Source organism: Dipteris shenzhenensis, chromosome 4 (assembly GCF_047967505.1).
Source record: "Dipteris shenzhenensis isolate YYH24624 ecotype China chromosome 4, Dip_SZ_1.0, whole genome shotgun sequence".
NCBI lineage: Eukaryota > Viridiplantae > Streptophyta > Polypodiopsida > Gleicheniales > Dipteridaceae > Dipteris > Dipteris shenzhenensis.
Genome location: NC_141599.1, coordinates 37,186,455 through 37,214,306, shown reverse-complemented (window position 1 = coordinate 37,214,306; position 27,852 = coordinate 37,186,455). Strand labels below are relative to the sequence as shown.

Sequence of the window (27,852 nt, the reverse complement as noted above, 5' to 3'; positions counted from 1 at the left end):
AGCCCTACAGGACAATACACCTCACTGGCAGAGGATAAGCATACTGTGGATCAACAGGTGGAGGTGCTGCGGAGTCAGATGAAGCAGATTCTCGAGGAGGACCATCTCCAAGTTTCACATTCCAAGTTGCAGGACGACTTCCATGGGCTGCAACCTGAAAATGCTGCTCTCAAATCTCGATGTGATCATTACAGGTCTGGCTACCACAGATATAAATCCAAATACGAGGACATTCGTAACCTCATGGACACAGTCGAGGAAGAGGCAAGGACCAGCCCCGGAACATCAGCACACCCACCACACCCACCTCCTCCCCCTTCCTGACCTTCATCCAGCAAGCAGTAGCTCTGGATCTTTTAGTTCGGCATTTCTTTTTGCGAGCTCTGTACATTTGGATTCTGCAGTTCTCATGTAAATAAGGAATTTTGGAGTTGTATGGCCATGAGCCAATTTTTTTTCAGTTTTACAGTTGAAAGGCCATGAGCCTTTTCTTTTCAGTTTTGGGATGTCAACCACAAGGTCACTTTCTTATTTGTAATTTATACTTAACTTTCTCTCACACAGACCTTCAGTCATTCACCGGGACAGTGAATGATAGTGGCGGGGGATTTGTTGTACTCAAAGTTTATGGGGACCCACCAAGAGTCACACCTGGGTCACATCATGGTCACCTCAGCAACATGCCAAGTTGTTAGACCTTGGTCATACCTAGTCGCAGCGTGTTCACATCTTGGTCACTCTGGAACAGACTTGGACATGACTTGACATGGACATGACTTGGACATGACTTGACCTGGACATGACTTGGGTATGACGGAAGCAATACATGACTGAAGAGTGCCAAACGTCAACCTCGACTCACCATGGTCAAAGTCGATCAGAGGGAAGTACTGGCGCAATGGTACACGGGATACACCTATTGGTGGACATGGGAAGCAGTCCAACAGTTAAGAGGTATAGGTGGTGCACCAACCCTCGCAACCAACTAGTGCCAGGAGCGCATGGAATAGACAGGAGAACACATGGAGCACGGGATTCACTGACCTAGAACAGGCTAGAGTGTTGGGGAAGCCATCAAGGACAGAGCGGCCCACAAACGGTGGAATGGCTAAGGATGGCTAAGGGTGCAAGAAGACATCCAATAGGAAGAAGGAGAGGAGATTGGCAGTGGGGGGTGGAGCAGAGGAGGAGAAGGTGAAGAGGGGGAAAGGGGAAAGGGGGAGGGACATTCTGGCAGGGGCGAGAGGCGTGATTGAAGGAGTGAGAGGCTAGAGTCAAGAGCTCGCCTTGTGTGTATCTTCTGGGGGTGTATCAGTCATCTTGCTTTCTAATGAGTTATGCTACTCCCCATCTCTGCTCGCTACTCTAAAATCTCTTTCTGTTGTGTTCTCCTCCCCTCCTCTCCCTTCACCTGGTACAACGGACCTGTGTCATGTGGTTGAAGTTCTTTGCCGTTCATGTCGAGGGTTGGCTTTCATGATGTTGTTCCGCTTTGGTCTTCTTCTTGCTCACATCACTTCAGCACTTGTACCGCTTGCACATAGTTGACACCATCGACAAGCACTCGCCTACGTACCATCAGTGACACTTATGGCATGTCTTACTCGCTTCTCGCACCAGTGGCCCTAGGCCTCCGGTAATACTTCCGGAAGTGTTAGGAAACCGGCCTCCCTTCCCCCTCAGATAGTCACCCATGTTCACCCCCAGGTCACCCCTGTTTACTCCTAGGTCACCACTGTTCACTCCTATGTCACCTCCCCATGTTCACCTCTTTGTCACCCATGTTCACCTCTAGGTCACCCATGTTCACCTCGAGGTCACCCCTGTTCACTCCTAGGTCACCCCTGTTCACTCCTAGGTCACCTCCCCATGTTCACCTCTCTGTCACCCATGTTCACCTCTGTTCACTCCTAGGTCACCCCTATTCACTCCTATGTCACCTCCCCATGTTCACCTCTAGGTCACCCATGTTCACCTCTAGGTCACCCCTGTTCACTCCTATGTCACCTCCCCATGTTCACCTCTTTGTCACCCATGTTCACCTCTAGGTCACCCATGTTCACCTTCAGGTCATGTTCACTCCTAGGTCACCCCTGTTCACTCCTAGGTCACCTCCCCATGTTCACCTCTCTGTCACCCATGTTCACCTCTGTTCACTCCTAGGTCACCCATGTTCACTCCTATGTCACCTCCCTATGTTCACCTCTAGGTGACCCATGTTCACCTCCAGGTCACCCCTGTTCACTTCTAGGTCACCCTTGTTCAGTCCTAGGTCACCTCCCCATGTTCACCTCTCTGTCACCCATGTTCACCTCTGTTCACTCCTAGGTCACCCATGTTCACTCCTATGTCACCTCCCCATGTTCACCTCTAGGTCACCCATGTTCACCTCCAGGTCACCCATGTTCACTTCTAGGTTACCCCTGTTCAGTCCTAGGTCACCTCCCCATGTTCACCTCTCTGTCACCCATGTTCACCTCTAGCTCATCCCTGTTCACTCCTAGGTCACCCCTGTTTACTCCTATGTCAACTCCCCATGTTCACCTCTCTGTCACCCATGTTCACCTCCAGGTCACCCCTGTTCACTCCTAGGTCACCCTTGTTCACTCCTATGTTACCTCCCCATGTTCATCTCTCTGTCACCCATGTTCACCTCCAGGTCACCCCTGTTCACTCCTATGTCACCTCCCCATGTTCACCTCTTTGTCACCCATGTTCACCTCTAGGTCACCCATGTTCACCTCCAGGTCACCCCTGTTCACTCCTAGGTCACCCCTGTTCACTCCTAGGTCACCTCCCCATGTTCACCTCTAGGTCACCCATGTTCACCTCCAGGTCACCCTGTTCACTCCTAGGTCACCCCTGTTCACTCCTAGGTCATCCGTGTTCACTCCTAGGTCACCTCCCCATGTTCACCTCTCTATCACCCATGTTCACCTCCAGGTCACCCCTGTTCACTCCTAGGTCACCCCTGTTCACTTCTATGTCACCTCCCAATGTTCATCTCTCTGTCACCCATGTTCACCTCCAGGTCACCCCTGTTCACTCCTAGGTCACCTCCCCATGTTCACCTCTCTGTCACCCATGTTCACCGTCAGGTCACCCCTGTTCACTCCTAGGTCTCCCCTGTTCACTCCTATGTCACCTCCCCATGTTCACCTCTTTGTCACCCATGTTCACCTCCAGGTCACCCTTGTTCACTCCTAGGTTACCCCTGTTCACTCCTACATCACCTCCCCATGTTCACCTCTCTGTCACCCATGTTCACCTCCAGGTCACCCCTATTCACTCCTAGGTCACCCCTATTCACTCCTAGGTCACCTCCCCATGTTCACTCTCTGTCACCCATGTTCACCTCCAGGTCACCCCTGTTCACTCCTAGGTCACCCCTGTTCGGTCCTATGTCACCTCCCCATGTTCACCTCTCTGTCACCCATGTTCACCTCCAGGTCACCCCTGTTCACTCCTAGGTCACCCCTGTTCACTCCTATGTCACCTCCCCATGTTCACCTCTTTGTCACCCGTGTTCACCTCTAGGTCACCCATGTTCACCTCCAGGTCACCCCTGTTCACTCCTAGGTCACCCCTGTTCACTCCTAGGTCACCTCCCCATGTTCACCTCCAGGTAAATAGAGGAACAGAGCCAGGAACACAAACGGCTTCTGTATGCATTAAAGCGGAAGCGGTCTCCTGTTTGCATGGAGAAGGAGGACCTGGACCAAATTTTCACACTTCCCTTGCAAGAGACAATCGCTTCCAACATAAAGCATCCCGAGCTCCAAGTTGCTACCTAGACATCGACACACTGGCTCCAGTGGCAGCTCTAGAGGACCCAGAGCAAGAAGGGATGAAAGCAGCCTTCGAGGAATATGGCGAACTCATTGACATAGCTGACTGAATGACCTATCGGGACAGGTATGCATGGTCTAAAAGATCCCTTCATATGGTTCAGTGCATTATAGATGACAGCTTCATTCAGATGGGTGCCTCCCTCTTTAATACTACGGGTCAGGTTTGTAAGCTTTGTCACAGAAGCAACATCTCCACTTGGAACATGAGAAGCAGGTAGCCAGCATGCATAAAGAATGGGATGCAACATTACAGGTGAAAGAAGTGGAGTGGGGAGCAACTCTACAGTCAAGGGAGGCTGCATGGAAAACTCAGCAGGACGAGTTTCAGCAGTGTCTTGCAACGAAGGAGGTAGAGTGGACAGCCAGCAAGAAAGTTTTGGAGGACAATCATTCAGCCCAACAGGCTGAGATCCAAAGGGATCTTGCAGCCCTACAGGACAGATACACCTCATTGGCAGAGGACAAGCATACTGTGGATCAACAGGTGGAGGTGGTGCAGAGTCAGATGAAGCAGATTCTCGAGGAGAAGGACCGTCTCCAAGTTTCACATTCCAAGTTGCAGGAAGACTTCCATGGGCTGCAAGCTGAAAATGCTGCTCTCAAATCTCGATATGATCATTACAGGTCTGGCTACCACAGATATAAATCCAAATACGAGGACATCCGCAACCTCATGGACACAGTTGAGGAAGAGGCAAAGACCACCCCTGGAACATCAGCACACCCACCACACCCTCCCCTTCCCCCTCTCTGACCTTCATTCAGCAAGCAATAGCTCTTGGATCTTTTAGTTCGGCATTTCTATTACGAGCTCTGTACATTTGGATTCTGCAGTTCTCATGTAAATAAAGGAATTTTGGAGTTGTATGGCCATGAGCCAGTTTTATTTCAGTTTTACAGTTGTAAGGCCATGAGCCCTTTCTTTTCAGTTTTGGGGATGTCACCCACAAGGTCACTTTCTTATTTGTAATTTTTACTTAACTTTCTCTCACACAGACCCTCAGTCATTCATCGGGACGGTGAATGATAGTGGCGGGGGATCTGTTGTACTCAAAGTCTCCGGGACTCCCACCAAGAGTCACACCTGGGTCACATCATGGTCACCTCAGCAACATACCAAGTTGTTAGACCTTGGTCATACCTAGTCGCATCGTGTTCACATATGTTCACATCTTGGTCACTCTGGAACAAACATGGACATGACTTGACATGGACATGACTTGGACATGTCTTGACATGACATGGACATGACTTGGACATGACTTGACATGGACATGACTTGGACATGACTTGACCTGCACATGACTTGGGTATGACGGAAGCAATACATGACTGAAGAGAGCCAAATCTCAACCTCGACCCACCATGGTCAAAGTTGATCAGAGGGAAGTAATGGCGCAATGGTGCATGGGGTACACCTGTTGGTGCACATGGGAAGCAGTCCAGCAGAGTGCACAGGCGCACATGCGGTATTCGTTGGTGCACATGGGAAGCAGTCCAACAGTTAAGAGGTATAGATGGTGCACCAACCCTCCCAACCAACTAGTGTCAGGAGCGCATGGAATAGACAGGAGAACACATGGAGCACGGGATTCACTGACCCAGAATAGGCTGGAGTGTTGCGGAAGCCATCAAGGGCGGAGCGGCCCACAAACGGTGGAATGGCTAAGGATGGCTAAGGATGCAAGAAGACATCCAATAGGAAGAAGGAAAGGAGATTGGCAGCGGGGGGGAGCAGAGGAGGAGAAGGTGAAGATGGGGAAATGGAAAAAAGGGGGGACATTCGAGAGGAGCGAAAGGCATGTGTGAAGGAGTGAGAGGCTAGAGTCAAGAGCTCGCCTCGTGTGTATCTTCTCCTAGTATATCAGTCATCTTGCTTTCTAATGAATTATGCTACTCCCCATCTCTGCTCGCTACTCTAAAATCTCTTTCCGTTGTGTTCTCCTCCCCTCCTCTCCCTTCACCTGGTACAACGGACTTGTGTCATGTGGTTGAAGTTCTTTTCCGTTCATGTCGAGGGTTGGCTTTTATGATGTTGTTCCGCTTTGGTCTTCTTCTTGCTCACATCACTTCAGTACTTGTACCGCCTGCACATAGTTGACACCATCGACTAGCATTCGCCTACGTACCATCAGTGACACCAATGGCATGTCTTACTTGCTTCTTGCACCAGTGGCCCTAGGCCTCCGGTAATACTTCCGGAAGTGTTAGGAACCCCCTCCCCCCTCAGACATCACTCCATGGTGATCATTTCCATGAGAGGTGCTCGGTATAGAATTGCAACTCAATACTCCTTCTGCCTCTCTAGTCTCATTTCGGAAGATTGACTCATGTGCATATGCAGACTGCTTGTACAGTCGAATGTTATGAGCATGATATAACAACCACAAAGCCTAGTATGGCACCAACAAAGGAACTGATCATAATTTGGCCTAGAGACAACATGGTAAGTAACTTAGGTGTGTAGATAAATAGTGACGAGGGGCTCTTTTTTAGTCCACAAAAACATGTAAATCTTAAAATATAGGGCTATTTTATATACATCCTTGCTTGAAGGTAAATTATTGGGTTAGTACGTCTTTCAATGCCTTTTAGGTTGCATTGTCTTTTGAGTTGACCCTTGTGCAACCAAGGGTTTACTTCAACTCTTAAGAGAGGGATCTTTACAAAAGAACAATTTTGTTGGGACATTTGTTTTTTCAGAGAAAAGAACATTTTATTAATAAACTCCTTAGTGACACGGACACCAAGGAAAAAGAAACTCCCCAATGAAGGGTACAATCTAAAAATACAAGGTAATCCCCCTAGCATGCCACTCTATGGGGATTATCTTGTACAAGGGCTGAACAAATAGCTAGTGGTTTATAATGCGATAATATACCAACATCTATAGAACGAAGGAAAGGGCTTTTTTTTTTTTTTCCCCCAAAAAGAGACTTCTATTAAGTATTAAAGAAAACCGTTAGAGCAAGCTCCATACGGGATACACCATGCAATGCATGAAAAGCTCAAGAGCCAAAAAGAAAGAATTGGGGCTGATAGTGCCATCTCAATCCAGTAGAAGCCTCCGAGAAAAAGGGAGAACCCTTCCAAACTCCAAGAAAAATAGTCTTTCTAGAAGAGGCTGCCCGTGAAGGGCCTTGCATGCTAGCCCAAATGGCTATCAAAAGGTGAATTGTGTGAGTCCAAATACCCGTGAACACCTGTGAAGGGTGTATCTAGGTGCCATCCAAGGCCTCTGTACATCTGGCTCTCCAAATGTGCCAAGAGGAAATGCTAGCCAAGATCTTCCAAGAGGTGTCCAGTGAAGCATGAGAAGCCTTGAAGGGAGTAAGTGGTACATCCTGAAGAGAGGAGGGCTCTATCACCTACCGGCGGACCGAGAGTGCCCAAGAAAAAGGCTCACCCTCATAAAACACCAGGGGCCCAGTAAGGGATAACCATGCGACCGAGCCCCAAGTCATGAAGAAAGGGGAAGTATGAAAAATGCTGAGTATCCTCGCAACCCCTTTCCAAATAGTCCTCGCCTGACTGCAGTCCCAAAGGCAATGTCGCACTGACTCCTTTGCAGAATGACAGCGAGGGCAAGTGGGATCAGCCTTAAAACGTGATCTCCACAGGTTCACTGCAATCCCTCCATGAATAGAAAGCCAAAAGAAAAGAGTGATCTTTCTATTTCTGAGGGATTTCCAGAGCCTCCTCCAGAAATTCCTACGCAAATCTGCAGTGATGAAGAAGTTGTCCCAATGGGGGGCTCTGGAAGGACCCCAACCCCTACTGTTCAGCTGAAATCTCGTGGCATTACCAACCGTGAAACGAAAAAAGGGAATTCCCCTCTCTCGATGCCCATGATCTATCCATTCCCACTCTCTGGGTCCCTGTAAGCACCTGATAGGTGCACCTCCATACAACCACAACCTCCAAGATCCCAAGGCTAAAAGCAGAGGGTTGGGGTCTAAGTACCACTCCAAGCCCGCTCCATGGTCCACAAAACCAGCAATCCTGACAGGCTGAAAGGCAACCTCTAGAAGAAAATCATCCGTGGATCTAGAGAGTATACCTCCATCCCCAACGTCAAAGACCAGTGCATCTTCTCCGAGACCTCGAAGAGCGATCACTTGTAGAGGAACTGCTATCCTTGAAAAAGCTCCCATCCAAGTGGTGGAAGTAATAGGCAACTCAACTGCCCGTTCCACCGGGATGGCTGCATCTATCTACTGAACCCTGCGTGCTATCCCTCTGAGGTGACTCACGGACTGCAGTCTCTGATCCTCAGGTAGCCTGATAAATGCCTTCCAAGTACCTACTGTGTAGGCGGGGCCTCTCTCCCAAAAAGAAAGAGGAAGGGGGCTAAAGGGCATCCCTGACGAACTGATCTGGAAATCTGAAATCTGTCACCCCTTACCCCTCCAATTAAAACCTGGCTGTGAGTTGATCTATAAAGGGAGGCCACCCCTCTAATCCATGCATCTGAAAAACCAAAACGTAGAAGAGTGCCCTCAAGAAAGCCCCAATCTACTCTGTCATAGGCTTTCTCAAAGTCCAAGAGTAGAACTGCCAACCTCTGCCCGCTCTGCATAGCCCACTCAGTGGCTTCCCAAAAGGAAAAGATATTGTCAAATATGCTCCTGCCATGCACAAAGCCTGTCTGAGTATCATGGATGAGGTCTGGAAGAAGGGGCTGCAATCGGTTGCTGATCGCCTTGGCAAGGATTTTGTATAAAGTGCCCAATAGAGTGATGGGTCTCCAATGGGATACAAAATTCCTGTTGCCACCTTTCGGAATAAGGTGTATGAGTCCCTCGGTGAGTGAGTCAGGCATCTCACCCGAGTCCCAAATGCCCTGCAGGGCTGAAGTAATAGGATCACCTATCATATCTCAAAAGGCTATAAAGAAAGGAGTAATACCATCGAAACCAGGGCATTTCCCCTTATGAAGGGCGGAGAGGGCAGACTTGAATTCTGTGTTGGTAAAGCGTGCATCAAGTAAGCATGTCATCTCTGGTGAGACCAACACATGTAAATTCTGCCAAACTTCCTCTCTAGCCACATCTCTAGCCTGTGTGTCAGGATCTGCGGAAAGGAGGGAGGCATAGAAAGCTGTCGCTAAGTGCAAGACAGTATTCGGATGAGATTGCAAAACGCCGTCAAAGTCAATAAGCTGCTTGACACTCTCTCTGGTGAGACCAACACATGTAAATTCTGCCAAACTTCCTCTCTAGCCACATCTGTAGCCTTTGTGTCAGGATCTGCGGAAAGGAGGGAGGCATAGAAAGCTGTCGCTAAGTGCAAGACAGTATTCGGATGAGACTGCAAAACGCCGTCAGAGTCAATAAGCTGCTTGACACGCTCCACCATCTCCCCTCTCCCCCACTGACCAGGAGGTCAACCGGCTCATTCGAGCGGATCTGCTGCAGCTCCACACTTGGCGGACATGGTTTCTTCACTCCGAGCTTCCTGTGAAACTCGACTTCTACCGCCGACACTGCCTCCAGATCTCACAAGAGGGCTTCGTCACACCTCCGGGTTACACACAGCTTCATCTACCACATGCGCTCCGGATCTCTCTCGGTCAGTTTAGGGTCTCGTCACACCGATTACGGATCGAGAGCGGACGCGCAGAGGGTATCCCACGAGAGGACCGCCTTTGCCCACTCTGCGACTTGCAGGAGATCGAGTCGGAGGAGCACTTTGCTTTCAGATGTCCTATCTATTATGCCATTCGAGGCCGGTACCACTGCCTCTTCCGCGACGGATTCGGCTCCCTCCCACACATGCTGCAGTTCCCGGATCAGCGATGCCTAGCCGCTTTCTTACATGAGATGACTCGCCACCGAGATACCTCTCTCCGAGCACGGCGACACGAGCAGCACACACAGCGTGAGGACACCCAGCGGCCTATCACTGACTTCTTCCAGTCACAGGATACCTCTTCTCAGTCTAGCCGACGACGCGGACGTGAGCGAGAGCCAGAGCCACGACAGCTGTGCCAACAGATAGACTCACATCTAGGTCCATGACATCTCGTCTCTGCTCTCTGCCCGCCCCACCGGGGTTACCGTTTCCCTCATCCACAGGGCCACCCGCCGCCCCCGACGATCGAGCTCGACTAGGCCGCGTGACATCAGAGGCCAATCATCTATCGCAGGGTTTTTTCCGACCTCCCATTTGACGGCCCCTCTATGATTGGTCTCTGACGATCACCACCTGCACATGTATATTGTATCTCCCCCCTCTGCCCCATTTCTAGTGCCCCCCCCTTCTTTTTTGTATCGTCTGGAGGTAGACACATATTTTTTGTATCAGGACTAGACACACAGTCCTTCATAACCTCTTCTTTGTAGAAACAGTTGGCTGGCCCGTTTTGAGACCGCCACCGTTATGCTCATTGTATCAGTTATCTTTAGTCTTATAGACCTTCACGGTCTCCCGAAGACTTTAATAAACTTTCTTTCTTTCTTTCTACTATGTCTAGGACCAAGTGTAGAGAAAAAGTGTTTGTTGACTCTCCCTCCCATCTGTATCCAAAATGACTCCCATGCATGGAAGGCATACTCTGCTCTCTGATCAAGCAATGTCTGCAAGTGAGCCCTTGCGGCAGCAAGGCGCTCCTGTATCCAAGCATATGATGGTCGTCTTTGCTCCTCCCTCTGCAAGGCTGCCAACTGCCGGCGGATACCAACCTCCCGCCTGAGTACCTCACCTCGTCGAGCACTAGCAACGGAGTGATAAATGTCGCTGATACTGGCAAGTGCTGTGGCCACATGTGAAGGACCGGCCACCCCTCCCTGCATGTGAGAAACCTAGATCTCCAAGACTGCCTCTGTGACAGTCTCATCCGTGTATAAGGCATCGGGGATCCTGATACTGTGAGACCGTCCTCTCGGATGGGCCTCTGAGATGGACAAAACTACTGGAAAATGGTCAGAAGTGGAAACACCGGGTGCAATGCAAACTGTCCCCCCTCTATCAAGAGCCCAGTCATCCACATAGAATCTGTCAATCCGAGCATGGATAGGCATATGCACCCTATGGTTCGACCAAGAACACAAAAGTGATTGAGATTGAATATGAAATGCATCATTTGACCAAACATCTCTGCCACTGAACCTGAATAAGAAGGCATCCCAAGCTGCTCTCTCGAGGGAATGAATACCACCTTCTCTGCCCCCTTGCTTATCAGAAGGTGCCTCAACCATGTTGAAGTCACCTCCAATAATTGACGAATCTGCAATGTCAGCCCACGAGAGCAACTTTTTCCAGAACAGAACACGGTCCTCTCTGTTGTTCGGAGCATAGAGTTGAGGAAACCAACCTTACGTCCATCAATCAGAAGTAAAACCCACTGGGCCTTGGAGGGGGTTATGATGCCGTGTCCAATGATCAGAGGGAGAATAGAATCTAAAAGTGATATGCATGTACCTCCTCTGGTTCCCAAGGCAGGAAGCCAAAAAGTCCGGCTTGAAAGCAGCTTACCTGACTTGGAGCAATCGCTGACATCCAATTTGTGTTCCTGAAGAAAAAGAATGTCTAGGGAACCACCTGAAACACGTGGATGGAGCTGATTCCTGATCAGCTGTCTGCGACGGCAATGAGGGATGCCGCCCAATCCCTGTATATTCCAACTGGCTATCCTCATTAGCGAGAGGAAGCGGGTTGGAATACCTTACCCGACCTGGTGGCGGAAAAAGAACCCTCCGCCGGAGCTGACCTCCTGCCATACACACTAGGTCCAAGGGGAGGAAAGTCCACAGGTGAAAGAGAGAAGGATCTCTCACAAGGGATGCCGATAACTAGCTCTCTGAAAGTAGAAGGTACAAAATCATCATCTGGGAGTTCAGAGAGGTCCTCCAAAGCGGAAAAGGAATTCCGCTGAGCCAGTCCCGGGGAGGGTATACGAAGGATTCCTACCGAAGCAGGGATAGAATGTAAGACCCCCTTCCCTCTATCGAAAGAAGGATTCACCTGTACTGGATCCTGATCGAGAAGTGCTGCAGACAAGGTGCCAACAACCTAGGCTGCTGAGGAAGGTACAGCCTGATCCAGGGATGGGGTCGAACAAGGCTCCTGAACACTAGTCTCCTCCCGAGGCTCCAAGGGGGTAGCCTCCGAAGCGGTGGATGTGTGATCTGAAGTAGAGGGCCTAACCGGCGGAACCCACCGTGGGCGAGAGATGGTGTGAGGTGCAGGAGGGACTCGGGTAGCCCTAGGAGGGGGGGAAGCCCATGTCTGAGGCGGTGCCTATGGAGCGGTAGGTCCTGCTCCAGCTCTCTGTCGTACGAGCTGGTTGCTTTCTGGGCCTCTTTTTCTTCTTTGGGCAATCTCTGGCGAAGTGCTCTGAGGATCTGCAAATCCTGCACTGGTCCTGCCAACCTGCAACCTCAAATCTCTGGTAGAAGAAGGACCCATCGGGTCGCTGTAGCATGATGTGGTCATCTGAAATATTGGGGTCCTGGACAATGACCCTAACCCTAGGTACCCCATCCATCCTGACCGCCTCAGCAGCCGAAGAGGGTTCACCAGGAAGAGGGGGGATCTCTGCTACCACACCAAACCTCTCGCCAATAACTGAAAGTAGCCGGTGATAAACTGAGAGAAGACTAGGGAATCTGATGAAAACAGAAACTCCCTGCTTGTCCTCTTCAACTAGGTCAAAGCCCAGTTGAAAGGGAAACAAAAAAATCCTCCTGAAGCCTAGAAAAAGAAAACCGGCCTGTAGCAGGTCTCTCGTGACGTCCAGGGAATCTAGGCACACTTGAAAGAAACCTCGTCCCAACAAACGAACATCCTTAAGGTGGGGGGCGAGCTCCTGGGGAAGTGCCGCAAGCATCCAATCTCTAGCTTGTGACCTAGAGGGGTGGGAGCCATGGATGCGCGCGAAGAGAGTAGTGGAACACTCATGCTCCAAATCCTTTTGCAGCTGCTGCAGCTCGTCTTTTGAAAAAGTGACGGTTCTCGCGGACGGTTCCCATATACTAATAAAATACTCCCTCTTGCACCTAGCATGATCGAAGTCTCCTTAGAGTCTGTCCCATTTGCCTCTGAGAGTATGAATGATATCTAGCAATATTCTGGCTAGTGTCTATGGGGCTGATGTGGTTTGTTGCTCTATGGCCTGCCTGCATATTTTTATGAAGGTGGTTATATGATTGTCATGGGCTATACAAATAAGTGTGGTCAATTTCAAAGAATCCATGTGCACTTGAACTTGCCGATCATTAAGGCGTAGATGATCCCGAAAATAGCCATGGTTTCAATAACATCAAGTAATAGGCCATCATCAGCATAGGAATTTGTCTTTATTCCATTTGAGAGTCTTCCAAGCCAATGACTAGACATTGTTCTAAGAAATGGACATATCTGACATTCTTTTGGAAGATTTGTGATAGATCCACCATGAAAGGAATCTCCATCAAGTAGTTGACATGTCTAGTAGTGAAGATATTTCTTAGGTAGGCTAATTACCCATCGGCCTATTGTATAGGCAGTAATAGGTGGGGGTTTAACTCAGCCTATGAATGGGCCCAATAAGGTACATTCAACTCATAGATGATGAATGGTTGTTTGCTTAAATATTTATGGTTTTTTGGGCCTAACAAAAGGGAGGCATAATTCACCCAACTTCCGTTACTTTACACAGTTATCCATCCATGCTGGCCTCTCTTTCTTTTTTATTGGAATGCTGCTATGGCATAGATAAGAATCCAAACATAATTTTGAATAGGCATGCGTATGTGACCCATGCATTTGCTGATTTTCCCCTTGCTATTTGCCTGATTTGCACCAGCAAAGGGGCAACGCGTCAAGTAGTCTGCAGCAACACCCAAGTAGTGGATGCTCTTTATTTGTGTAGTGAATATTGAGGAGAAGAGAGACCAACTCCAATTTGACAAACCAAGATAGCTGATCAATTGGCCAGATGAAGTTGACACCGTGACCCCAATGGGTGATTCTTGAAACTTGAAGGATTGCCTTTGATTCCTCGCATGGTCACATCATTTACACTATGACATGTGCAGTATAAAGTTGAGACGCCTTTTACACAAAAGTCAAAGAACGTATTGTATGAACTGTATCCTTGAGGAAACACAATCAACTGGATCATATGCTTTGTCAAGGTCCAAAAGCAAGATGGCAAAATAATGAGATCTCTATTGAGCCCAAAACCTATTAGAATCTCAGGGATAAGGGCAACAAGGAAGGGCCAAAGTCAAAGTATTATTGATTTTATAAGCAGTCCTTAAAAGGGTGATTTGTTTCCATAGCCATAAGGAGGAATGATTCCTTGCTCTTTAAATATGGTGGATGCTACCTATATAGAGATTTGTCACCAATGACCTAGGTATAAAAGCCTCTCAAGAATCATCGTTTATGTCTTTGTCAGTAAGATTTCAAGGCTGCTATGAAAAGTATCAAAAGGACATTAGGTGTTAAAACATTTCTAGAAAGCAAGTTGTGAAGAGCCTCTAGCATTTTATGCTCAATGAATTTTTAGATCTCATCCTCCCCCCTCCCTGATACTAGGCAACGAGCAGGCTAACACGAGTCTTTGGCAACATCCCTGGCTGTGAAGTTGTGACATTGAATCGGACCTGTAGAATGTTGTATAGAAGTCCGCATAATGCTCTCTGATCCTGGTGTTTTTCATGTACGTGCCTTCAAATCATCTCAAATGCCAAGAGAGACAGTTTTTGATGTGCTACCTTTGTGATAGAACAAATTTCAAAGGGTTACCTTGAGAATTGCGGATGCAATTGATTGCATAGCAAGTGTCTTTGGCGATGATGAGCAGCACCACCGAAACCATTAATGTTCCAGATAACAATCCTTATCGGTGGGAGGTAGAAGTTTGGAATTGCTTTCGAGATGTAGTGATGGAAGCAGCTGCCCTTTCTGAACCTCTCGTGGCATAAGTGAGGGTGCAAAAGTCCACTAGATACAGGATATCTCTTGCCAGCGGGACTCAATGCCCTCTTCAAATGAACTAGAGTATCAACAAAAGTGGAAGACATGAACTAAGTCTAGTATCCATTTCTATGCATGATATAGGAGCCTTCAAAAAGAATGAAAGAGAAGTTCAGTATAGATGTAAGATGGGGTAATGCAAGCGAGGAGGTAAGGGATTGACAATTAGAAAAGGCAAATAAAAATATAATGGAGATAGAAATGGTCAAGCAAGTTGCACATGATGGTTAACTTGTAACATAAGCAGCAGTTTAAATTATTGTGTTAGTAAGGTATTTGCTGCCCCATTTGAAGGCTCTATCACTTGGGAAACTACAAACAATCTGCTCACGAAAGGACAAGATTGCTTTTAAACGTGCCCCTACAAATTTGGCCTACTATGAATTTTCGTGTCTTTTCTGATAGCAGAAGTCTGTTTACTTTACTTGTTGATAGCGGAAGTACTTTACGTATTACATCTTGTCTTCTAATAATAGCAATCAGGTAATTTGATGTGTGAGAATTGTGGCCAGTAATGCAAAACAGTATGTCAATTGAGGATCACAACTGGAGTTCTGCTTATCAAAGATTATATTTTCTGATTTCAGGACAATGACTCTTGGATGCATCGATTACATTGGGAAGCCCATGTATGAAGAAATGGCAGTGCTTCTGCCAAAATTGCATGATGAAGTCTTACCAAGTTTAGCACTCAACAAGTCAGAATGGATGTCTTTTTCTTCAACAGGAACTGCTCAAGAGGTAAAATTATCTGTTTTGGTATTATCTATAATCAATTTGAAAAGAGAATACTAGCCTAATTTCAAGTGTGGTAATTATTGAGGGCGGTATTAAACTTTTGATCATCTATGCTGAAGCATCACATCCAATATAGAGATGTCCTAATCTGCTGTTGCAACTCTTCTTGGGGCTTTGTGCATGGTAGGTTGAAGAAAAATGCTCTGTCTTCTTCTTTTGTAGACCAAACTACATAGAAACAGGGTAAAATCCTGTAAGAGCATCATACAAAAGCATGCATAAAGAAATGAAGCTGTAGTAGCCAATCCGGAGAGTGGAAGTACCATGAAGGCCCTGTGGCCATATATGTGCAAAAGAAACCCTGTTAACACTCTCTCATGAAGGCAGCACTCGTGGCCATTGCGGCATGTGAATCCTGCTCCAAAGAGGCCACGAGGGTCTGTACAATTATTATGCCTGATCATTGAGAATGACTGAGATGCAGAAGTCTGAGTGCCATCAAAAGGCCTCTTTGCATCTGGGTCTTAAATTTGCCATGCAGTAAGATTGTCAAAGATCTCTCAGCTGAGTCTATAGGAGACTGACCTGCGCAAAGAAACAAGGCTGGCATCGAGAGTGATAAGCTGATGGTCTCTTTGATTATGAGAATGGGCCTGCCTTATATTTGCTCCTTCGTAAGGAATCTGAAAACCTGACTGTGTCAGCTAGGCCATAAATTGCCAAGTGATGGAACAAGTACCCCTCCTCATCTTGCCAAACAAGTGCAACCCTGCCAAAACCTCTGGGCACCTCTGTTAACCCAAATGCAAGGATGAGCAAAACTCTAAAGCTGCAAGGCACCATGGGCATTTGGGATCTATACCAAAAGCCTGTCTCCAGGTCTTACCAGGAGTGCATCGTGCTGGGAGAGCTAGGAAGTGTCTCTCGTCTCAAAAAGTGAGGCTGCATGGGTAGAGTGATGCCATAGGTATCCTGGGTGGGTATCAGGCTCAGAAGTTGGCCTCGTCCAGCATTCCTATGTAGTCAAAGAATGAAAGTGGCCTTTAGGGAGATGCTGCATCATCCATAGCCACTCTCCATGATCCCATGGTACATGATGGATTGGGCATCCACCATAAATCCAAAGATGCCATGGGTTACTCATGACAAGAGAGGGGTGAGGATCTATTTATTATCAGCCATTCTTGAATCCGATTACTCTAATCGTATGGAGAATAGCATCCTCAATTGGCTCTTCATCTGTTAGTGTAACTAGTCCCTAACGCTATATAACATGGTGTTGGGTGCAGGAAGCAATGGAACAGGAGTGGAGTGCGGGAAGCAAACAATAAGCTGGAGCAAACGTAGTACTGCTCAAGTGGATAAGAGGAAAATACAAAGGGTGCCCCCAAGTCAACCATATGGTTGACCAAAGAAGTCAACTCATAGAGTTGACCTGACCTACAAGGCTCATACCAGGGCTAAGTGCTAACAAACCCCTCTCCATGGTATGGCTGAAGTATCATGGAAATATCTTAGGAATACCTGGAAACTAAATCATGGTTGCACATATTCGTCCCAGAGGGATATAGCAACCTATGATATGTACAAAGTGATCCCTCACGTAACAAAAGGAGCCAAGCATGCCGAAATGCCTCAAAATTGGGACGCGGTAAAGCTTTCGTGAAAAGATCTGCCAAGTTGTCCTCGGTGGGAACATAGGACAACTGGATGTCTCCACCAGACAGTCGCTCTCGAACATAGTGATAGGGGACTTTAATATGCTTTGTGCGCGCATGAAACATTGGGTTTCTAGCAACCGCCAAAGCACTCTGGTTGTCAGTGTAGATTGTAGTAGAGTTGGACTAAATGATATCAAGATTTGCAAGTAACTTGCAAAGCCAAACGCACTCTACTGTAGCTGTGAAAGTTGCTGTGTACTCAGCCTCACAACTGGATGTGGCAAGTGTAGGCTGCTTCTTGCTGAATCAAGAGATGCATGAAGCTTCAAGCATAAAACAATTTCCGCTGTGTGACACCCTAGTGTCGTAGCATCCTGCCTAGTCGTTGTCTGTGAATGCATGCAAACAAGTGGGGCCTCTAAACCATAGAATAAACCCAAATGCTGTGTGGCCTTCAAGTATCAAAAGACCCATTTCACTGCTTGCCAATGCGGTGTAATAGGCTTGTTCATGTACCTACTGGAGCTGGGAAATGGCATATTGAAGATCAAGCCGGGTATGACAAGATATATGAGGCAACCAACAACTTGCTGATAAAGGGATGCATCAAATGGCTGACTCCATCCTCGGAGGAGAAACAAAAGCCATGCTCCAATGGAGTAGAAACTGGCTTGCAATCCTCGAACTGGAAGCGATCAAGGAGCTGTCCATTATACTTGGACTGACTCATCATTATACCCCCGTCAACATATGCAAACTGTATACCCAAATAATAGTGCAACCGGCCCATATGTGTCATGGCAAAAGACTTCTGTAAATCAGCCTTGAAATCTGCAATTTGTTCCATATCTGGCCTAGTGATAAGCATGTCATCCACATATAAAATCAGAATAAAAAATTCTGATGCACTCTTTCGGACATAAAGAGTGGCCTCCCATTCTGAAAGCCACGGGCTGTCAAAATGTATGTATCTTCGCATACCATGCCCAAGGTGCTTGCTTCAAGCCATAGAGGGATTTTCTGAGCTGGCAAACCATATTTTCGGAACCTAATTGTTCAAAACCAGGTGGCTGAGTGACATAGACCTCTTCTTGAAGATCACCATGAAGGAAGGCAGTCTTGATGTCCAGCTGATGAACCTCCCAATGCCGATGAGATGCCTTAGCAATAACACACCTAATAGTAGTAATGCGTGAGGTGGGAGCAAAGGTCTCCTCAAAATCAATGCCGTGCTGCTGTGCATATCCCTTTGCAACCAAGCGGGCTTTGAGGCGGTCAACACTGCCATTAGCTTTCCTTTTCACCTTGTAGACTCACTTTGTGCCAATGGCACGATTGCCTGCTGGCAAGTAACACAACTCCCAAGTGTTGTTGGCATGAATGGATCCAAGCTCAGCCTTCATGGCATCCATCCATTCCTTGCTGTCAAAGGCATCCTTGTGACATAAAGGTTCCTCATTGCAAGCAGAAGCAACCAAAGCTACAGCCAAATAGTCGCCATGCATCTATTTATGCGCACCTCTAGTGCGGGCTGGCAAAGGCTCAGCTTGTTTGCTGTCCCTGAGTGTGTCCAAAAGCCATCTCGGGACTGATTTTTTGCTGTTTAATGACAGCACTCTCCAGTGCAACTGCCTGCTCAATAGCATGATCATCAACTAAAGGCATATCAGGCTGAGCAGGAACTATTGGAGGAGGATGTGCACTGGTAGAAGTGTATGGCACAACACTCTGCATTGGCTGCTCTGGATTTGTGGGCGATTGAAAGAGAGACGACAATGTATCAAAGACATTTGAGGAATCAACAATACTCAGACAGGATTTGTCCAAGATCGGAGTATCTTGGAAAAAATCTTTACTTTTTGGGAGGCCACTCACTGGGCGAAGGAGAGTCAGCAGGAGATTGCAGTTCTTCTTCTCGATTTTGAGAAGGCTTATGATAGGGTGGACTGGGGTTTCTTAGAGGGCACTATGAGGAGGCTAGGCTTCAGTGATAGATGGATTTCCTGGGTCTCCTCACTTTACTCCCACTCTTCTAGCAGGATGGTGGTCTGTGGAGGCAGAGGACCGGCTTTTCAGCTATCCAGATCGGTACGACAGGGATGCCCACTTGCACCTTACCTTTTCCTTTTCGTAGCGGAGGCTATGGGATACTTTATGCAGGCTACCAGTCATGGCACTTTGGGCCTCCATCTGCCTATCCGGCAGGAGCAAGAGCTTCTGGACACTGAGTTTGCTGACGACACGGCACTGACAGTCAGAGGAGATGCGTTTAGTCTCGCTACTGCTGCGGATTCAATTGACAAGTTCTGCCTAGCCTCAGGGGGGCTTGTCAATTGAAACAAATCAAAAGGCATCTGGACTGGAGCTCAGCAGGATACCCCAGCATGGGGAGGAGACAGAGGCTTTGTATGGATTCCCAGAGGCACCTCCACGAGATATCTAGGCTTCCAGGTTGGCATTGAGGTGTCTCCGACTCAACAATTTTCTCCAGTTCTTGAGAGTATCCGGAGAAAGCTAGCCTACTGGAGTACGGCTAGACTCTCTTTGGTCGGAAGAGCGCTGGTACTCAACCAGGTTCTACTAGCGACTATGTGGTACGTTGCGTCATGTTGGTGCTTTCATGCTGACTTGATCCGTCAGGTGAGGAGATTGCTCCGGAACTTTCTGTGGAGTGGTGGCGACGGTTCTGAGGACACTAGGGCCAGGGTTTCATGGGATACTATCACTTTACCTTCCTCACAGGGAGGATTTGGGGTTCTTGATCCTGAGATGCAGAGCAGAGCCCTTTTAGTCAAACTTCTTGTTAGAGGTTTGACTCTAGGAGATCAGCCGTGGAAGCAGTTCTTATTGCATGGGATGCACCAGTGCACCCCTAGAGCGGCAGGCCAGTGGGCAGGTAGAGTGAGTTGGATCTTCCTGGCGGACCAGCATTCTCAGCCTTCCTCACCACTTGTGAAAAGGCTTATTCAGATATGGGATCATTTTCGACAGCACCTCATCAGAGCAGTTCCCTCCTCCAGAGAGCAAATTGCTCGACAGCCACTTTATCATAACCCCCTGGTTCGGTATCTAGGATCTTCCCCTGGTACAGAACTTAGGACTCCCTTGGCCAGATGGCATGCTGAGGGGGTTGTGACAGTTGGAGATTGGTTCAGGGGAGGTGTGGAGATGTCAGAGGAGGAGATCAGAGAGAGACACGGGCCACTTAGACAGATTGCTGCCACCAGATTACTGATCATGAGAGCTATTCCTCAGGAGTGGAGGGATATGCTTACAGATCCAGCCTTTGTTAGGTTGTTTTAGTGAGGCTGGGCTATGCATTGGAGTTCGTTTAGGACCGGCACCATTTACTTATTTTGAGTCGGACTCCTCTCTCAGATTGTATCCCACTCAGCCCCTGGATCGACAGGAGCTCCTTTGGCAGAGGGTCAAGGTCATTGGTTGCCTGGGTAAGGAATGGGCCACAGATCCTTCCAGGTTGACCATTGCAGAGGATCCTAGATGGAGACTTTGGATTTTTCAGGGTCGACCTCTCGCGGAGCTGGGGACCCAGGTGAGTGGACGTGGCCTGCTCTGGTGGCAGGCGGCCGTCCTCTTCCCTTTTTCCAGTACTCGACGAGGGCAGGTTACAGGCTTCAGCAGAGAGACTCTCATCACCTACCATCTGCCTCACAACATTGGCATGCACAGGGACTTACTGCAGAGCTCTTGTTGAGCTACTGGACTCACTTTTGGGGCATCAGTAGAGCCAGGAAAGTCTCCTATTTTCTTTGGCTCACTATACATAGAGGTATACTTGTGGGTACTTGGCTTCAGCAGATGGGTAGACCCTCCTTGTGTATGCATTGTCAGCTTGCAGAGGAATCTAGTAAGCATTGTTTATGGAGCTGCCCCAGCTCTAGAGTGGTATGGACAGGTATATTCAGGTTGTTCTCATATGTTACATCCGAGTCCTTTCTGATGACATGGGGTGCTGCCCTATGGGGGAGAGGATCTTGAGCCTTTGCTCTCTTTGAGTCAGAGCCAGGAGACCACGGTTTCTTCATGCAGTGTCGCCAGAGACGGGGTCCCACAGATGTCAGCATCATGGAGCCGCAGGATTTAGTTTTGGTACCTGTACCTGCTCAGGATTCCATGCCTACTTCACCTGCAGGGTCAGCCTGGGAGGTGATTTCCAGCATTACTCTATGGCGGATATGGTGTTCGCGATGTTCTTTTGTCCTTGGGGGCCATTTATGCACGGAGGCTGACACTCTCGCTTCCATTTGGGCGGAGATTATCTTCACTCTCAGGAGTCAGTGGGAGCGGTGTACAGGCACCTCTTTGGCACCTCTTTGGCAGCTCATGGGAGACTTATATCCTTCATGAGGACATGGGACTGCTCATTATTTTTTCATTTGACCCCTTTTGGGATGTCGTGGCATTTTAAACCACCACCATGGCTTTTTTGCCACATTGTTGAGGCTAGGGATAGAGTACTTTCTCTCCCACCTGTTGTATGATTCGTTTTGAATGGAATATATCACTTTTCTGTTAAAACAAATAGGCTGTTTTTTACATTCCAGCCCACGTGAAGACACATTTTCAGCGATTACAACATCCCTACTGACAATGACCTTGCCCGTGCTGGGCTGATACAACTTGTATCCCTTGCTCTCTGTGCTATAACCAATGAATATGCATTTTTACAGCTTTGTCTTCAAGCTTGTGCCTTAGCTGAGATGGCACATGAGCATAAGCCAATGACCCGAAAACCTGCATATGAGAACTTTCAAGTTTGCGACTGTGCCATACCTCGTAAGGTGTGATAGTGTTCAATGCCTTTGTGGGTGCCCGATTGAGCACATGACAACATCCAACCAAAACTTATTATGCACTTGCCCATTTCCATCTTTGACGGATTTTTCCTTTGCTAGCGCGTTCTGCTGCAGAGTATAAGGCACTGTACATTGATGAATAATACCCCGAGCTGCCAAAAAATCAGAGAATTCATAGGACATGCACTCTCCCCCACTGTCAGTGCGTAGAGTAAGGAGCTTGTTCCCTGATTCATTTTCAGCCATGGCAAGCCAATGTCTGAAGCATGGGAACACATCAGATTTGGCCTTCATGCCATATATCCAAGAAAATCTGGTGTAGTCATCCACAAAGGTATGAAAACAAAGGTAGCCCTCAAGAGATGCTATCCGCATCGGCCCGTACACATCACTATGCACAAGGTGAAGCTTCCTGGATGCACCAACTGTGTCCCATGCTTTGGAAATGAGAAACGGTGCATTTTGCCCAACAAGCATCCCTCACAAACATGTTTAACCGGTGCATGCATGGGTGGGAGAGCAACCACCATGTTTTGTGGATGCATTTTAACCAAGCTTCTGTAGTTGAGGTGACCCAATCTCGCATGCCATAAGTGGGAATCTGAAATTACAGATTCAGCCACCAAATTTGCCACTATAGCAGTTTGTCATAAACATCAAGATGATATAGTCCAGAAGAAAGTGACCTAGTAAGGACTATGATGTCATCGTACCGGTTGTCATACATGGCACATCGATAACCATCAAAGAGAACCCGAAAGCCATTCCAAGGATATGGTTGCAATGGAGATGAGGTTCTTTTTTTTTTTTTTGCAAAAAAGAGACTTCTATTAAGTATTAAAGAAAACCGTTAGAGCAAGCTCCATACGGGAATATGGGATACACCATGCAATGCATGAAAAGCTCAAGAGCCCAAAAGAAAGGAGTGGGACTGATAGTGCCATCTCAATCCGGTAGCAACTTCCGAGAAAAAGGGAGAACCCCTCCAAACTCGAAGAAATACAGTCCTCCTAGAAGAGGCTGCCCATGAAGGGCCCTGCATGCTAGCCCATATGGCTATCAAAGTGTGAACCGTGTCACTCCAAATACTTGTGAACACCTGTGTGATGGGTGTATCTGGGTGTCATACAAGGCCTCTGTGCATCTGGCTCTCCAAATGTGCCAAGAGGAAATGCTAGCCAAAATCTCCCAAGAGGTGTCCACTGAAACATGTGAAGCTGTGAAAGGAAAATGTGGTACATCCTGAAGAGAGCAGGGCTCTATCACTTGTCGGCGGATCGAGAGTGCCCAAGAAGAAGGCTCACCCTCATAAAACACCTGGGGCCCAGTAAGGGATAACCATGCGATCGAGCCCCAAGTCATGAAGAAAGGGGGAGTATGAAAAATGATGAGTATCCGAGCAACTCCTTTCCAAACAATTCTCGCTTGATTGCAGTCCCAAAGGCAATGTCGCACTGACTCCTTTTCAAAATGACAGCGAGGGTAAGTGGGATCAGCCCCAAATCTTGATCTCCACGGGTTCACTGCAATCCCTCCATGAATAGAAAGCCAAAAGAAAAGAGTGATCTTTCTATTTCTGAGGGATTTCCAGAGCCGCCTCTAGAAATTCCTATGCAAATCTGCGGTGATGAAGAAGCTGTCCCAATGGGGGGCTCTGGAGGGAATCCAACCTCTACTGCTCAGCTGAAATCTCCTGGCATTACCAACCGTGAAACGAAAGAAGGGAATCCCCCTCTCTCGGTGCCCATAATCTATCCACTCCCACTCTCCTGGGTCCCACTGCAAGCACCTGTGATAGGTGCACCTCCATATAACCACAACCTCCAGGATCCTAGGGCCAAGAGCAGAGGGTCGGGGTTTAAGTACCACTGCAAGCCCGCTCCATGGTCCACAAAACCAGCAATCCTGACAGGCTGAAAGGCAACCTCTAGAAGAATATCATCCGTGGATCTAGAGAGTATACCTCCATCCCCAACGTCAAAGACTACAGCATCTTTCCCGAGATCTCGAAGAGCGATCACCTGTAGAGGAACTGCTGTCCTCGAAAAAGCTCCCATCCAAGTGGTGGAAGTAATAGGCATCTCAACTGTCCATTCCACTGGGATGGCTGCATCTATCTGTTGAATCCTGCGTTCTGCCCCTCTGAGGTGACTCACGGACTATAGCCTCTGATCCTCAGGTAGCCTGATAAAATCCTTCCAAGTGCCTACTGTGTAGGCCGGGCCTCTCTCCCATCTAGACCACTGCATATAATGGGAAGTGCCCAGTGGTCTGCCATGCTCATCAAGTATACTATCGTTCCAAATGATCGGCTGCCTATCAATCTCTTCAAGGGTAGAGGGCGGAACCCTTCGAAGAGTGTTCCTAAAGCTCCCCCAAGCTTTTAGGATGGCAGTCATGAGAGGAGATGGAGGAGACCTGAGAGAGGCGGAAGTAAAAATCCAGCGAGGGCTGTCCACCCAATCATCTCCCAAGGTAGGTGTGCAAGCTTGAATGCATCCAAAAAAGAAATCCTTCTAAGGTTCCTGCCCAGGCATGAGTCCCCTCACCACCACCTTACAAAGCAATGCCCTGCACTGCAAGTTCGGGTCAATGATATTAAGGCCCCCTTCCCATGTAGGGAGAATAATGGTCTCCCAGGCCACCCTCGCTGCAACATCTGCCATGCCATCAAGTCCACTCCATAAAAAATTCCTGACTGCTCTAATTAGCTGAGTGATGCAATCCCTAGACCGGCACCAGCAAGAACACACAAACTAGGTGGTGGCCAAGAGAACTTGGTTCACTACCACAACTCTAGAGGCAAGGTCGAGTTTGGCTGAGCTCCAAAAAAGGAGCTTTTTTATTATACTTTCTAGTACAGGGGCAAACTGTTGTGCTGAAGAGATGCCTAATCCTACCTGGCATCCGAAATATATGACAGGAACACCCCTCTGAATCCAGGAAAAGCCAATGTCAACTCCCCATCCTGGAGTGTCCTAATCATTGATCCAAAAGCCAAAGGATTTATGCCAGTTAATGTGTGCCCCTGCAGCTGAGCAAAAAATATCCAAGGCTGTCCGGAAAGAATCAAGTGACTGCAAACAGGCCTCAATAAAAATAGCAGTGTCATCAGCCAACTCACAGTCAAGAAGCTCCTGCTCCTGTCTCAAGGGCAATCTCAACCCATAAAGCTTAGACTGAGATCTAAGGAAGATACTCATAGTTTTTGCCACAAAAAGAAAGAGGAAGGGGGCTAAAGGGCATCCCTGACGAACTGATCTGGAAATTTGAAACCTGTCACCCCTTACCCCTCCAATCAAAACCTGGCTGTGGGCTGATCTGTAAAGGGAGGCCACCCCTCTAATCCATGCATCTGAAAATCCAAATCGTAGAAGAGTGCCCTCAAGAAAACCCCAATCTACTCTGTCATAGGCTTTCTCAAAGGCCAGGAGTAGAACTGTTAGCCTCTACCTGCTCTGCATAGCCCACTCTGTGGCTTCCCAAATGGAAAAGATATTATTAAATATGCTCCTGCCATGCACAAAGCCTGTTTGAGTATCATGGATGAGGTCTGGAAGAAGGGGCTGCAATCGGATGCTGATCGCCTTGGCAAGGATTTTGTATAGAGTGCCCAAAAGAGTGATGGGTCTCCAATGGGATACAAAATTCCTGTTGCCACCTTTCGGGATAAGGTGTATGAGTCCCTCGATCAGTGAGTTAGGCATCTCACCCGAGTCCCAAATGCCCTGCAGGGCTGAAGTAATATGATCACCTATCATATCCCAAAAGGCTGTAAAAAAAGGAGTAAGACCATCGGAACCAGGGCAATTGCCCTTATGAAGGGCGGAGAGAGCAGTCTTGAACTCTGTGTTGGTAAAGCGTGCATCAAGTGAGCATATCATCTCTGGTGTGACCAACACAGGTAAACTCTGCCAAATTTCATCTCTAGCCGCATCTCTGGCCTGTGTGTCAGATCTGCGGATAGAAGGGAGGCATAGAAATCTATCGCTAAGTGCATGACGGTATCCGGATGAGACTGCAAAACGCCACCAAAGTCATAAGCTGCTTGACAGTCTCTCTACTATGGCTGGAACCAAGTGTAGAGAAAAAGTGTTTATTGACTCTCCCTCCCATCTGTATCCAAAAGGACTCCCGTGCATGGAAGGCATACTCTGCTCTCTGATCAAGCAATGTCTGCAAGTGAGTCTTTGCCGTAGCAAGGCGCTCGTGTACCCAAGCATCTGATGGTCATTTCTGCTCCTCCCTCTGTAAGGCTGCCAACTGCCGGCGCATACCAATCTCCCGCCTGAGTACCTCACCTCGCCGAGCACTAGCAACGGAGTGATAAAAGTCGCTAATACTGGCAAGTGGTGTGGCCATATGTGAAGGACCGGCCACCCGCCCCTGCATGTGAGAAACCCAGATATACAAGACTGCCTTTGTGAGAGTCTCATCTGTGTATAAGGCATCAGGGATCTTGATACTGTGAGACCGTCCTCTCAGATGGAGCTCTAAGATGGACAAAACTACTGGAAAATGATCAGAGGTGGAAACACCAGGTGCAATGCAAATTGTCCCCCCTCTATCAAGAGCCCAATCATCCACATAGAATCTGTCAATCCGAGCATGGATAGGCATCTGCACCCTATGGTTCGACCATGAAAACAAAAGTGACTGAGGCTGAACATGAAATGCATCATCTGACCAAACATCTCTGCCACTGAACCTGAACAAGAAGGCATCCCAAACTGCTCTCTCGAGGGAATGAATACCACCTTCTCTAGCCCCTTGCTTATCAGAAGGTGCCTCAACCATGTTGGAGTCACCTCCAATAATCCACGAATCTGCAATGTCAGCCCACGAGAGCAACTCTTTCCAAAACAGAACACGGTCCCCTCTGTTGTTCGGAGCATAGATGTTGAGGAAACCAACCTTACGTCCGTCAATCAGAAGTAAAACCCACTGGGCCCTGGAGGGGGCTATGGTACTGTGTCCAATGATCAGAGGGAGAATGGAATATGAAACTGAAATGCATGTACCTCCTCTGGTTCCCAAGGCAGGAAGCCAAAAAGTCCGGCTTGAAAGCAGCTTACGTGACTTGGAGCAATCTCTGACATCCAGTTTGTGTTCCTGAAGAAAAAGAATGTCTAGGGAACCACCTAAAACACGTGGATGGAGCTGATTCCTGATCAGCTATCTGCAACAGCGATGAGGGATGCCGCCCAATCCCTGTATATTCCAACTGGCTATCGTCATTGGCGGCAGGAAGCGGGTTGGAATACCTTACCCAACGTGGTGGTGGAAAAAGAACCCTCCACTGGAGCAAACCTCCTGCCATACACACGAGGTCCAAGGGGAGGAAAGTCCACAGGTGAGAGAGAGAGATCTGTCAAAAGGGATGCTGATAACTGGCTCTCCGAAAGTGGAAGGTACAAAATCATCACCTGGGAGGTCAAAGAGGTCCTCCAGAGCGGAAAAGGAGTTCCGTTGAGCCAGTCCTGGGGAGGGGGTACGAAGGATTCCTACCGAAGCAGGGAGAGAATGTAAGACCACCTTCCCTCTATCCATAGAAAGAGGCACCTGCACTGAGTCCTAATCAAGAAGTGCTGCGGATGAGGTGCCAACCACCTGGGCTGCTGAGGAAGGTACAGCCTAATCCTGGGGTGGAGTCGAGCAAGGCTCGTGAACACTAGTCTCCTCCCAAGGCTCCAAGGGGGTAGCCTCCGAAGCGGTGGAGGTGCGATCTGAAGTAGAGGGCCTAACCGCGATTGGAACCCACTGTGGGCCAGAGGTGGTGCAGAATGCAGGAGGGACTCGAGTAGCCCTAGGAGGGGGGGG

At 48.2% G+C, this 27,852-nt stretch overlaps 1 protein-coding gene across 1 annotated transcript in view; it reads left to right on the top strand.

Moving 5' to 3' along the window:
* Nucleotides 1-27,852, top strand: part of LOC147902798 (uncharacterized) — a 281,519-nt gene that overhangs the window by 61,748 nt on the left and 191,919 nt on the right. The window contains exon 7 of the mRNA XM_087374222.1: nt 15,404-15,557. Coding sequence (XP_087230348.1) covers nt 15,404-15,557 — 154 coding nt within the window. The remainder of the gene's footprint in view (nt 1-15,403; nt 15,558-27,852) is intronic.